Source organism: Pecten maximus, chromosome 12 (assembly GCF_902652985.1).
Source record: "Pecten maximus chromosome 12, xPecMax1.1, whole genome shotgun sequence".
In the NCBI taxonomy this organism is placed as follows: Eukaryota; Metazoa; Mollusca; class Bivalvia; order Pectinida; family Pectinidae; genus Pecten; species Pecten maximus.
In genome coordinates, this window is record NC_047026.1 from 15,164,837 (window position 1) to 15,179,755 (window position 14,919).

The window sequence follows — 14,919 nt, forward strand, 5'->3', positions numbered from 1 at the left end:
AATTAGCACAATTATAATTTAGCGCAAGTCTTCAAGGCGATACCAGCTGAAATATGTACATTGACCGTAGTTTACCGCTCCTTGCAACATTGTCCTTGTTTAAAGCTTGTTTACATTTGTGTACATGTTGCTGCATGGAAAGATAATTGAGGCCCCAAGAAGGGGTATTATTTTAATGCCATAATGTCTCGCTTATCTAAAACGTTTGTTCATACACGATAAAACAAATAGTTATACAAGTTACCAGCTTATAGGACGAATAAAATCATTTAACCGAATTGACTTTTGACTGAACAAGAAGTATATCTATCATTATTGCAATTTAGTTATGTTATTATGTTCTTCATTATAAATGATGGACAATCCTGCAAGCTGCGAGACCTGGTGACACATATACTGACCTATGGCATAATTGTAGAGTTCTTTTACAACATATGTAAATGAAAATTATACCACCTTGATAAGAATTGATAACGTGTTTGACCTATGTAATAAATTTACTGTACACATTACGTTATATCTCGCATGAAACAGCCAGCCAGTAAATTTGACTGTTACATCTCGCATGAAACAGTCGGCCAATAAAATACCCTGTTGCATCTCGCAAGGGTGGTAGTTTTTAAAAAGATGATTCGATACGTGATCTGTACAAGTGATACGGGTTGACCGACCTTCGATTTCTATATATAGACCATATATACACATAGCACACATCTGTGCTATATAACACTACAGTGATATCCTTCAGACCGATACCAGTATTTCCTTTCAAAGTATACAGCTTTCTGGAATACGCAGGTAAAATTAAGCCCTTATTGGGTTGAGTATTTTCTAGTCCATACATTTATTTAGGTTTCCGGGTATTATTGATGGTTAATGTTGGCGTCACATAGCTTTGTTGACAAAGTTAAAAATAGACACTTTTAGATATGTTAACAAAGCCAGTTACCCCTTATTATTACCTATACTAGAGTATATGTATTTGTAATCTATACATTTTTTTGCAAATTTGATACGGTATACTTACATAGCCTTGTTCATGCTGCCAAGCCATGAGCGCAAATATAAACAGTAATAAAACTTGTCGGCATGTTACGCAGATTGACAAAGTGCACTTCAAATTATTTATATGGGCCATGCATATATAACGCATTCCTACTTATTGAAGCGTGAGGACCAGCCCCAGTGCATCGTGTGCAATGAACCATTTACCGTCACACACGTTCTATTGGATTGCATTGATCTACAACTTGCAAGAGAGAGTTTTCTCTGTTCGAGTCTGTTAGTATATACAAAATTTTAAACTATCTGAAAATTATTGGTCTTAATCACAAGATTTGAGTAACCATAGCCACTTTTTTTTATTTTATACTCTTATCGCGAGTGTACCAATATATTTCTACATTTTTACATGTTTCGTTGTTTAATGTCATTTTGTCTCTTGTCCATTTTGCTCGTATTTTTGATAACTTTTTTTGGCCCTTATGACCTTTATAGTGTTGATGGTATTTCCGATTGACATTCTATTTAGACTTCACAGACGCAAAAGTTCAATCCGGTTCTTTTCGGACGTGTGACCTTGGTGAAATGCTGTCAGTCCTATGTTCCAGTGATTAATCCTGTCCCATCCGGTTTTATCCAGACTATCAACTTCGTGAATTTGTGTCAGTATTACGTTTTTCTAAAAAAAAATCACTGAAAAACGCAAAACCTTATGAAATAGGAAAGGACAATGTAAAGACTAGTAATTCAATCCTAGCGAACGCGTGGCGCTTATCGGCTTGTCTCTATCAGATCCCGATAGATAGGATAATGTAGCAAAATATGATAACTCACATATACTGGAAGCCCCGGGACATGTGGCACAGTTATAACCAGACACCAGTAACTTGTCCTGGGTCACCTGTCTAAGTCTAATGGCGTTTTAATTTTCATCATGATGCTACTCTGCAATACTCTTTTTAACAGAGACAAAAGTTAACCCGGACCATTTTATAGTCCTTGTGTTATTAGAAGCGTCAATAATACAAAGCAACTACAACTGTCCAGTTGACCTTTGCTGTATCGGTGAAAAAGTCCTCAACCTCTCGGCCTAGATAAATGTATAATCACCAAATCTTCCTTCCTTTTCATATTTGATCTAACAGTACACAGCCCGCTTGTTCACAACTACACGAAAGATTGTGTCCATATTATGTTTGTTATGAGTATACATTCCTAACACTCATTAATCGAGCAGTAGCAGTTATACACACTGGTGTATTCGACTTCCAATATATTCATCATCTTTATCTGTTGACTCAGGTTATATAGCATCTTTTTTGTATATAGCCGCCACATAGGATTATGTGTGTTCATATTACCAGAGTCGAAAGTAGAAGGATTTTCTCGCCCTCGGCGAACCTTGAATCACGTTTAAAATTTGCGTTTCAAATATGGCAATGATCTAAAAGTCGTTAAATATGGACGAATGTCTTTATTAAGGTTTGGTAGAGTGGTCACCTAAATGGTCAAGTAAGTGTATACTTATCTGTTCGTTTGTTTGATGTTTGTCGCCGTATACTCGTCACATCGTAACAGTGAACAATAGACTATGACGTTTCTACATGACAAGAAAATCTGGCTGTCTAACTAGGGGTCGACAAACAGCCATTACCAACTTGGTCCTGAAGGTTACGTTTACAGCAAATTGAACGAGTCAAGCATATAGCGTTAATACAAAACGTAGTTGTTTTTCTTCTTTTTATGCCCCCGCCATGAAATGGAATAGGGCGGGGGGGGGGGGGGCATAGGGCATATAGTGTTACCTATGTCTAATTCCATCCCGTCCCGTCCTATCCCGATGCAATTTAACTACTAGCTAATCTCAGGAACTGCTGAGGTTTCGGGGTGTCGAGTGGTAGCGGGGGCATGTATGTCTCGTGAACATTTTCTAGTGTAAATCTTATATCCGTACTAACTGTAAGGAAACCTGATATATGATGGACAAACGTTTCTTTATATTCTTGCATATATATATTGTATCTGGTTTCAGTGTGCACCATCATGTCTGATTTGAAACTGCCCATCATTGATATGTCAAAATCCAAAACCCATCGAAAGGAACTCGCAGATGTTGTTGTACACGCCCTGGAGAACACTGGATTTCTGTACATCGATAATGCTGAGGGTGTAGATTTCGACAAAATGTATGCAAGCTGTATATGGTTCTTCGGTAGATCAAGCGACAAGAAACACAGCCTGTCTAGAAAAATATGGAATCCTGCAAATTCCAATATTTATCGTGGATATTTTCCTGTTGGCGAAAACGAACCAAGCCGGAAGGAAGGATTTGAGTTCGGACGAGACATTACACCTGGTGATCCGGAAGTCAAGCCAGGAAACTGGTTCTATGAACAATCGGTGTGGCCGGAAGAAGACGGGACATTTCCTTTCAAGTCATTCATGCGTGACCTTTATGAAATTATGCACGAATTGTCGTTAGAAATTCTACGTCTCGCTGCAATCGGTCTCGGAATCGATGAGTTTTCATTTGAGGACCTTTTTTCCAAAAGGCCCTGCTCGACTCTTCGCTTGATGCATTATCCACCCTGGGAAGGAAATCCCCCGAAAAACGCCATGATCGAGGACGGGAAGGTGTTGACAACGCCTGCGCACACAGACTCAACCTTTCTCACATTGCTGGCTACATTTGGCTATAAAGGTCTCGAGCTAGTAACAGCCGACGGAAATTGGGCGGAAGTGGAACCTCGCCCCGGAAGTCTTGTCATGAACATCGGTGATGTGTTTTCACGAATGATGGGTGGTAGATTTAAAGCGACTTGCCACAGAGTTGTCGACATTGGAGTTGACAGATATTCACTTCCGTTTTTTCTGGAACCAAGCTTCGAGGGGGATATTGGTATAAACTTTATGACAAAGGCAACTGGCAAGGGCGACGCTCATGTGCCGGAACAGTACGGACCTTCCGTCATACATACCATGAAACATGTGAAGAAGTATTTCGAGTATAGGTCATTGCCTGAATTCTAAACTAAGTGAGGTTCGGACACACTATAAAGGTATGACTGCTAGTTAAAAACCAAACGGAATTACCTCCACATTTAATAGCAGATATTATCTCGAGCTTGATTGCGATCTCTTACTTTTTCCTAGCGCAAGTCGGTTTTGAATAGCTAAATGCGCTACGTAGTAATTTCTTATATTCCACAAAAGAAAGTTAAAATTAAAATTCACACGTAATATTAATTAACATCATATGATAAAAATTGCTGGATTTCTAAAATCAAAATGTTCGTCCTTAACATCACTGACGAGTTCAGGTAAAGTGAAACTGCTATGTAGTAGTTCTATTTTCGTTATTCCGTATACACTATACATTGTCTTAATTACTAGATGTGTATCTAAAGATGATATGTACTTGTATGTCCTTTGTATAATCAATAAATGCTGATCGTTGCTGTATTGAATTGTCACAACCCAAACTTTCAGCTATCGCACAATCAAAGGATGTATACAGTCATGCTTCACTCACTACGGACTAACATAATCAACAATATATATATTGCATTTTTAACATACACCAATTACATAAATGGTAATGCAGATGTAACTGAAGCTTTCTTTAAATCAGCAAGCGGGCGGAGATTTGTCAACGAAATCATATAGTTATGACTCAGAAATCAATAAAAAAAACAGCAAAATATGAAGCTGCCTATGCCTGATAAACAGGGAGAGCGTCAAGAGTATACCTGCTGCCCCCATTGCGTAATCGTAAGTGACGACTAATTTTGGGATTTTATCTTTTCTTCTTTCTAAACAATTTGTTTCTTCCTAATGTCTCGCTTGATATTGCCTCACGATTAGCCTTTAGTTGAAAGTACGCCCTTGTGGTGAGGGGCTTTTGTTCTGTCCTAAGCCGAAACATAACAGTCTTTAGAATGGTAGTTGCTACTCCTGCTTGACGCTCAACATTTTGGAGAGGGACGACTGGTTCGCCCGTTGTCGGTATAATATGACATCTAATAAGATGTCTTCGGCGGTATACTTCAGTGAGGTAGCACTATAAAGTCGACCTCAGTTCGCGCCATCACAAGGTGACAAACACTAACACATCGCAGCCTCCCAAAACACGCATACACTTCACGGATGCATATCGCAAACGGGGACGGTCATCCTTAAATGACTAGCTGTTGATACGACTTTAATCAATACAAACCAAAACACTCCAAACCTTATCTGTGTGAAGTGTTGATATACTTCGTAGAGGAGAGGCTCCTCCCCATATCCACTGTACGGTTGAGGATTACACTGGCCATCGCTCAGTGAGAAGCGATAGAGAGTAGTGAATTTGGTTCCAACTTGACAACAAACAACAGGGAGGATTTTTGAAGGAAACCCTTCCAAAAATACAATAGACCATCTTACAACATGACATGCATGTACACTTATAAATACAGCAGTTAACACCAAGGATAAATCATAGGGCCAAATGCCCTGAGAAACGCCAGGGTCTGATGTCATATAATAAGAGATTAAAAATCGGATTTTATAGTCAGACAGCTACATTTGTATCGGAAGAAATGTCTTAATCTGGTTATTCCTATTTCATATAGACAAACATATCTATCTGCTGACAACTTTCCAATAGCTGAGTATAGTTCTTTCCGTATTTCATTAATGCTTATGGAAGATTATTGATATACTTCTGAATCGGTTAAGCAGCTTGTAAACTTTGAAAAAAAATCAACTGAAGGACAAATGGGTCTATTAACAGTTACATGTACAAACAGAGGTAAAATCCAAGATGTACACAGCCTAAGTTTTTTTTATTTATGCTAAAAGATGTTAATTAGGCCTAGCAAACATCTATTTTATGACCCCTAGTAACATCGAAAATGCAAATATTTTACCTCCGATAGAAAACTGCGGTCATGCTGTCGGTCACGCTGTCTGGCGACATATAGGCCTACAGTTTTAACAAATAAGACGCCAGTACATCAGTCACGGATCATAATCGTTAGATTATTTTCAAATAAACAAACAATAATCTTATTTAATAACATCCTCATAAAAAACGGCAATGTAGTTTGTTACAACTTGCCTTCAATTCCTGTTGATATTTATTGCGTATACTAGCGACATACAAATAAATATGAAACTGTAAACGGTCGCTGATTTAGTTACATTAGACATAACCGCCATTTTGGCCGATTAGTGGTGATCACGTGATTAGTCACGTGACAGACAGCTGAAGTTATCCCGTGGAATGTTTGGCTGCAAAGCTATTTATAGAATTGTAAACATTTGACTACGTAAACACGGTTGGTTTTAGGCTTATATGAAATATTCCTGCATATGTACTCGGGATGAGCATACGAGTCTAAGACATGTGGATAGTTTCTCTGTGGACGCATGTAAATTTCCACGACGATCAAACTGATTTTGTTACTTTCATTTTCAAGGCAGGATCGAGACAGAACTACGTAATCCTACGCTACAAAAATTGAATATACTGGTGAGGAAAATGTTTATATTTATACTCTAAAATAGTCAAGAACACCAATCATTCATATTTCATTTTAAATAATTGCAGTAAACACGGGAACCATAAGTTAAATCGTGTCAATAATTGCTGTCAAAATAAGAACTATATTAGGCTGCGGTTGTATAGCATTTGTAATACAGAAAAGAAAAGTTGTTAGCCGGAAACAAAAATGTAAGACTAACAAAATTTACCACCACGACTATAACGGCAGGTACCAAAGGCATCCTGACGTTAAATAGTAAACCCTGTTGTACAACTCTGGTGGACAACAATTTGTAGGCATATCACAGGTCCCTGGGACTTTTTGAATGGTTTAGATGTACCTTATGGGTTTCTCTGAGGTTGCTACAAATAGCACCTGGGCCCAGTTTTTCAAAAGGTGATTATACCAATCACAGTTTAACAACAATTTTTATTTTTTATCAATCATTTCTGATAAAACTATCTTTAAAAATATCTTAACAACTTTACAAAATTCTATAGCACTATTCAGCTCCTTCTTACCAGCCTATTTTAAGAAATATTCATACACAGATTTGAAGTAAAAGAGAAATGAGATTTTTAAAGTGATTAATCGCCTTTTGAACAACTGGGCCCAGATTTTTGTCAAATTGGTTCGTGGAGAAAATCCCTTTGTTAATACATAATAGTGTTATAAACTTCCTTATCGTCAGCGAAAACGGTCATTCTCCAACAAATTGATAGCCTGCTCGGATTTGCATTTGTTTGATAAAAAGATATTTAACCGTTATCCAAAAATCCTTCGACTTAGTCCCGACTGAACATCTATCAAAAAGTGGCTTCCACAGGCTTTCGTTTGACACTGCAACTTGTTTTGTATAAGATTCACACGAGGAAGTAACTTTGAAGCGCTTAAATGTGTTCAAACACACATTTTGTATTAAGATACTGTGTGAAAAGGGGGTCCGTTCGGATAACGATTTGTTTCGATATTTGGATGTTGTTCACACTAATGATCACTAGGTCTATGGCTAGCGTGCTCCTTCTGGGCGGGTGGACGGGGATGCCATACATGTGAGCACGTGGTCAAATAGGTTCTTTTCCTGAAGATTTACCGGCTGAAAGGTTCTTAATAATACCATGGCGTCCGAGCGTGCGACCTTTTGTAATGGACAGGTGATCGGAATCATACTTAATCGGCTTCCTTCTGCCGAATACATTGTAATTTTAATATTCCAGTTTTAACCTAACAAATAACTTGGTATGTTTGTCTCTATGGGTACCGTTAATGAGTGATCTGCACTTGCATATACCAACAATAATTGGAACGATCTTGTTAACAGTGGCATAAGGCAAGCATCAGTATCCTTTGGTTTATTGCTGTGGCATTGCGTAGGTGTATAACATTGAAGAGACATGTTACTTCCGCACTGAGCATACTGCTCAGCGCCCTGTTTAAACGTTCGCCTTTTCACGTCTTTTATCGGATGGTGTGGCGTCGTCTCAGACTTAAGGACGACCTTCCGTGCGTGTGACATTCACTGTGATATGCATGCTTGCAATAGTCCAGAACGTTTACCGATTTATAGTGCTACCGTTGTGGAGATGGCATGTCCTTGTATCGTAAACCATTGATGCCCTGGCAACCGGAGGGGTCCAAATCGGCCAGCCTGTTAACGGTCATGCACACACTCACAACCACAGGTTAAAACTACACCGTCTGCATTTGACTCCTTCGTGGTATCTTTAATTGGTAGACGTTGAACTGTATCTGTAATCACGTTGGTCTTTCCGGCAGGTATATTTTGTATTTTTTTATGCTGAAGTTAAATGCTGCTAGAGCAACTAGCAAATTGTGTCCGGTTGCGTCAAGTTTGGCACAAGTTATAATGTAGGTCAGCAGGTTGTTGTCAACTTGTCAGATAGTACTTTGAGCTCGTTGTAGAAGTACCCTATTTTTTTCTGACACTTCCCATTTCAAAACCAAAAGTTCCCAATCATGAGCTAGGTAGAACTTGAGGAGTCCTCTGCTGGCATACGGACTAACCTACATTATATGTCTTCTTACTGTATCGCATCGAGGAACCGTTCAGCGTTAAACACTTTCTATTGGATTGCATAGAGCTAAAACCAACGACAGAAAGGTTCTATAATAGCATATCGTGTCTAAAACTTCTTTTCGAAACTGTCAACATATACAAATGTTGAACTATCTGCAAGCTATTGGTCTGTACCACAAGATATGAGTGATCATATCCACATTTTTTTCATCTTAAAACATATACGTGAGCGTACTAAAACATTTTCACATTTTTAGCTCGTCTCTTCGAAGAGAAGTAAGAGCTTATGTCGTCACTCCGGCGTCGGCGTTGGTTTTTCAAATGTTAAATTTTTGGTGCAACTGTTGAAAGGCATAGTAATTTATAGTAATATGGTCCCTGTGGGGTCAAAGTATCCCCTGCCGGAGTTAAACTAAAAGATTTTTTTGGGAAAAAACAGATTTTTGAAAATTTTTGGACTTAGAAAATTTTTGTGTTAAGTTTTTGATGCAAGTGTTGAAAGGTATTAGTACATCACTTTATAATTGTACTAGGGTGCTGATAATTGGCAATAGAGTCCCTCTGGGGTTAAACTATCCCCTGCCAGAGAGAGTTAAACTAAAAGATTTTTTGGGGGAAAAAACAGAATTTTCAAATTTTTGGACTTAGAATATTTCTGCGTTTAGTTTTTGGTGCAAGTGTTAAGAGGTTTTAATACATCACTTTATAATTGTACTAGGGTGCTGATATTTGGCAATAGAGTCCCTATGGAGTTACACAATCCCTTCCCGAAGTAAAACATTTAAAAAAAATGGATTTTTTCTTTTTAAATCTGTGTTTTTGTTTTTAAATCTTTGGACTTTGTGTTAAGTTTCTGTTGTGAGTGTTGAAAGGCATAGTAATACATGGTATTAGGTTCCCTGTGTGTGTGTGTGGGGGGGGGGGGGGGGGGGGGGTGTTAAACTATCCCTTGCCGGAGTTAAACTGAAAGATTTTTTGGGGGGAAAAACACATTTTTTTTTTTTTTAAATTGTGCAAATGTTGAAAGCTATTAACACATCACACATCACTTTATGATTGTACTAGGGTGCTAATATTTGGAAAAAGAGTCCCTATGGAGTTACACTATCCCTTCTTGGGGTGAAACTGAAAATAAAACAATGTGACAATGCTCACAATAGACAATTTATACCGGTCCACATTTTTCAAGGGAGACAACTCTCATTAGGATAATATTTTGTCAAAATTTGAAGAAAAATGTCCCAAAGCAATTACATTTGTATTTAATATATTCATTTAATCTACAACAGCATAGCTTGTCTCCCGAATGTTTGTCAATAAATAATACATGTATATTGGTAATGGTTTTGAAAATTGCATGAATTCACAAAACATAATCTGATCAAGTAAACAATATAAATATTATTAATGCAATTTGCAAAACCATTCTAATTAATATAGTTTAATTATTTATTGACAAACATTTGCGAGACGAGCTTTGCTGTTCTCCAACAGCTCTTGTTAACATATTTCGTTTGTATTAAGTTGTTTCGTTTTATGTTCATTTTTACTCCTCTTTATTTGCCCTATTGACATTAAGTGTTAATGGGACGTTAAGAACGTAATAACCAATGTACCGAACGTGTCCTGTCGTCGTGCTCTAACACCGGTACTGCGCCGAGTCCTTTGTGGTTTACATCCGTGTAGAGCTCAAACGGCTTGGTCTAATCAGGACAAGCAAGGACGGCGGTAATAAAACGACAGACTTCAAGTAATCAAATGTCTTCTGACGCTCCTCTCCTCATTTCCTGACAAAAGTATGATGCATTTTTAAAACAATATTATTATTGTTATCTCCATGCTTCTTGGCTAGGGTAGGAGAGTCCGAGAAATTCAACAATAATCCGCAAATCCTTAGAATCGGCGAACGTCTTCCGGAATTGCCGGTATTCCCCAATCAACAATCTTCTCTATCTTATCCGGACCCCCCACCCAGCCCTTGAAAGATCGAGTAATTTCTTCCATGTCTTCTATTAAGGGGGACATCAAAGAGACCAAAATAGATCTTCTGTCCCAATCGCAAAGTTTAGGAACGTTAAACGTTCTCTTCTTTCCTGACTATTCCGTCTTTCTGTGTTTTTTTTTACTCTTTGTGTCTCCTGATATGACCGTGACTGTTGAACGTTAAACCCTTAAAAACGAAACAAACATATAAACACTGTATGCCCTCTGAATTCAAGTTACTTAAAGCCTCGATCACAACCGGAAGTGTGGAACGTTTGATGAAACTGCATTATATGTGTTATCATTTATTATACATGTTGTTCAGCTGAAGACATGAACACATTTCTTATCAACATGACGCAATCTTTATTAAAAAACATGCAAAATGTGGGCAACGTGCTGTCCTCAAACAAGAGTTGAAGACTACCTGGCACCCAGTGCTGTTCGTTAGGAGACGACTGCGTTCTACCTTTATAATTATATGCGTACATCCGAAACCAAACAAAACACGTACATCGACAGAACTACCATTGCTGCAAAAAAAAGGCAAAGCCCCATGCTAATTATCTCGATTCTTAGTCTCTTTAGGAGAAAACGTGCCATTTTTCAAAAAAGTATTTATTTCAGAATAAGGATGAACAATGCCACAATTCTCTGTAAATAATTAGTGGTAATGCCCCTGTCACACTTGACCGGATTGGTGTACCGGACATCAACGGATATAAATTTTTGTTATCCGGTGGTATACGGTGGCAAAGTTGTCAGTCCGGTAGAAAAATCCAAACTGACGACGTACTTGCACCGAATATGGAACGATAAAACGTACCAATAACGAACATGTAACGTATGGCTACCGTACTACCAACCGGGTGTCTCCGAATGAGTAACGAACAACAAACGAACATGAACCGGTGAATCAGGACGTGTACAGGATGCATTCCGGACAAACCGAACACCTAACGGACATTAACGCGCGCGTGCAGAAAAAAACAAGATATATGCATTTCTCCGGCGATCAGTTGTCAAAAAGTTACAGTGCTGACTGCCTCGCCAAAATGCCGCGCGGTAGAAAAATAAAAAAAAAAAAAAAACCGTCCCTGCAAAAGCGCAAGACAGAAGAAGTGTCTGTCGATGCTGTTGATGCTGTTGCACAGGAAACCAAAACTGAAACTGAAACAGAGCATGATAAAGGTGGTGATGATATTCCAGTTGAAGGTGGCGAAGTAGAAGTAGAAGTTGATACTTGTAATGCAGGTGAAGTGGAAGGGTTTACTGTCGGTAGTCAGTTCCTCCCCCTGTAGGTATCCTGTAGGTATTCTGTATTCATCCGTTCTGTGCGTGTTATCCGTTTTCAATCCGTTTGTCTATTCGTCGTGTCCGGTGTTAATCCTGCAAGCATCCTGTGTTTGTCCGTTATGTGTTCGTTATGTGTTCGTTATGTGTCCGCTGAAGGTCCGGTTGATGCGTGGCGTATGCGTTCAAGTTCCATCAACGGACTGGGTAACGCATGCCCCCCGTACACCTACCGCATATAAACGAACAATGACAGGATATATACAGGACAAAACGGAAATGCACAGGACAGCCAACGAATATTCTTATCCGTTACTGTCCGTTTCAAGTTTTGCACAAAACTTTCCAACGGATACCACCGGACGAACCGTACATCACCTGACATGAAACGAATGAACCGAACATAAAACGGACATAAAACGGATATTGACGAACATCACCGGATATCCAAAAATGTTATCCGTTTCACGTCCGGTGGCCCAATCCGGTAAAGTGTGACAGGGGCATAATGCCCCTGTCACACTTTACCGGATTGGGCCACCGGACAATGGTATTTTAGCTAAGACACTTTACCTACAAGTAAGAATTTTGTTTTTGTGGAGGGGGCAGTTTTATTTAAGTAAATTTTGGACATTTTGTTCGTCATGAATAAAATCATTTAACGTTCTTGAAGTGATAGATCCTGACAAGAAAAAAGAATAAAAACATTACCTTCCCCTTTACATTTCATCATGCTCTGTCGTTTTCCTGGTGCCACAAATCATCATTGCCCCTGGATACATTAGCATATGGATTAGTGCTCACAGAGGGGATAACTCTAACTAACGTTACTCAAACGTTAGTCGGACGTTCGATTGGAAATCTTTTTCTTGGGAGGTAGCATTTTATGAGTTTCATATCCCATTTAATACCTTCGTCTGATGAACTGAAAGACATACGTCTTCAAGTACTCGAAAACAGCAATCTAATCAAAATCTAGATGGTCATTATCACTACGTTAAATGAAAACAGATGAGCAATGTGAACCCACTTGGCCCTTTCTTGACTAACTAGGGACCAAGGTTAGTAATCTAAACATCGATTTTGAGAAATATCCTTTCTGGACTTTACAAAAAAAACAGTGATAACTAGGATTGTTTACAGACGGACGGACTGACCACGATAAGGGGCAATTTGAATATTTCACTATCCGTTTTGTACCTCGAGACAAAACCACATGTATCAGTTCATAAATGATTCTTCTAGTCTGGATAGTTTCAATACTTTGGAAATCTATCTGCAGAAAAATAAGATATTAAAAGCACTATTAATCAAATATAAATAGCAGTCGCCCTAATTATGTAATAAGTTTGTATACGCATACTGAAACTCCACAGAAGTGGTGTGTCTCCTGTACCCACTTTTTCCTGCGTGCAAAGGGTCATAACTCGAGCTAAAAACTGTAATATTAACACAGGGTGAACACGAAACTGTAATCCATCATGACAAAGCCAGACACTAGGTTACAAATTTACAAATTGATGTAACAAGCAGTAGCGATATACAGCGATACTCGACAATTGCTGACGATTTACAATGGACTACATTTCAAACACTTTGATATTGTTTCACCAGTCGATTACGTTCTATGTTCGACATTGCATGTGAACACCTAGGGCTAGCTATATAGACGGCTGTGGGCACCAGGGGCTCGAAGTAGACGATTTACAATGGAATAAAATGGAATATAATTTCATTTGTAGACCTGGAATCGACAATGCAACATGCAAAAACACTATACATAAGCGAAATGTATGGCCGGGATGTTCTGAATATATGCATGTGTAACTTGAATTCACGACATAGACATTTACATAAAACAACCATATGCCGGTACAATGTAGCATAAGTGTAAACTAAAGTGGAGCCGAGAACCTGCTATAGAGTTTGTATTTTCAGAGAAAATTGTCTGTTGTCTGAACCACGTGAGGCATGCTAGGCCGGGAAATCTTCACTTTTTGTAAACTTATGCGATTACCAATTAAAAGAATAAGTGCATGACTATACAGTGTACCTCCGATACTTCTTATGGAGCTAGGTTTCTTGTGGTATTGTTTCACCGGGCTGCTGAAGGAACTGCCATCTATTGGACATATATGGTTCGCGTATAGTTAATATATACCACAGAGAATTGTAGCATGGTCCTTGACTCCCATAAAGTATATATATACCACAGGGGATTGTAAATATGGTCCTTGTCTCCCTGTAGCTCATAGATATCACAGGGAATTGTAACATGGTATTTGTCTCCCGTATAATTCATAAATATCACAGGGGATTGTAACATAGTATTTGTCTCCAATATAGTTCATAGATACCACAGGGGACTGTAATATGGTCCATGTCTCCCGTATAGTACATACATACCACAGGGGACTGTAATGTTGTCCATGTCTCCCGTGTAGTATATAAATACCACAGGGGACTGTAAGTCCTTTTCTGTAGTATAGTACGTAGATATCACAGGGACTGTAATGTTGTCCCTTTTTCTCAACTAAAAGACAAAAATAAGGTTATGTAAAGGGACATGTGATGAAGACACCTGTTTTAGAAAGAAGATATTAGAAAAGATCTCATTGAATCTAGTCGCCCTTTCACAGGAAACAAATCCAAATCGTACGTCCTACATGTCCCTGCATTGTCAAGAGGAATGTGGGTTTACTCATTGCAACACAAATGTCAATAAATATGAATTAAGATAGAAGTACTTCTGTGCACAGGGACTTCGCAACGCATAGCTTTAAAAAAAACGCATGCTAGCTCCAGATCAAGCTGATTATTGTAGTCAATCTACACATAACTACAAAATTAATCTATTTAATAACATTAAATTTTAAAAAGAAATATTTCAACATGAAAAAAAATGTAATTTACAACTGTACAATCCTATTTCTTATTCGAATGCACGCATATTGTTCATATCCGAACGCACCGGTAAAGCACCTGCTTGATATTTTCGTATTTGCTGCCAACAAGTACAATATTTTAGAGTGATATGATTATTTCTAACTGTGTGGCAACTATAATAAAAATTTT

General features: G+C 38.4%; 1 protein-coding gene across 1 annotated transcript; it reads left to right on the forward strand.

Annotated features, from left to right (window-relative positions):
- Positions 1 to 713: 713 nt before the first annotated feature.
- On the forward strand, positions 714 to 4,464 carry LOC117338748 (2-oxoglutarate-dependent dioxygenase citB-like). Its single transcript, XM_033900058.1, has 2 exons — positions 714 to 798; positions 3,035 to 4,464. The coding sequence occupies exon 2, from the start codon at positions 3,046 to 3,048 to the stop codon at positions 4,030 to 4,032; it is 987 nt and encodes a 328-aa protein (XP_033755949.1). The 5' UTR covers positions 714 to 798; positions 3,035 to 3,045; the 3' UTR covers positions 4,033 to 4,464.
- Positions 4,465 to 14,919: the final 10,455 nt, after the last annotated feature.

Excerpts from the sequence above, each read along its gene's own strand:
- LOC117338748 (XM_033900058.1), top strand. The coding sequence starts at position 3,046 with ATGTCTGATTTGAAACTGCCCATCATTGATATGTCAAAATCCAAAACC.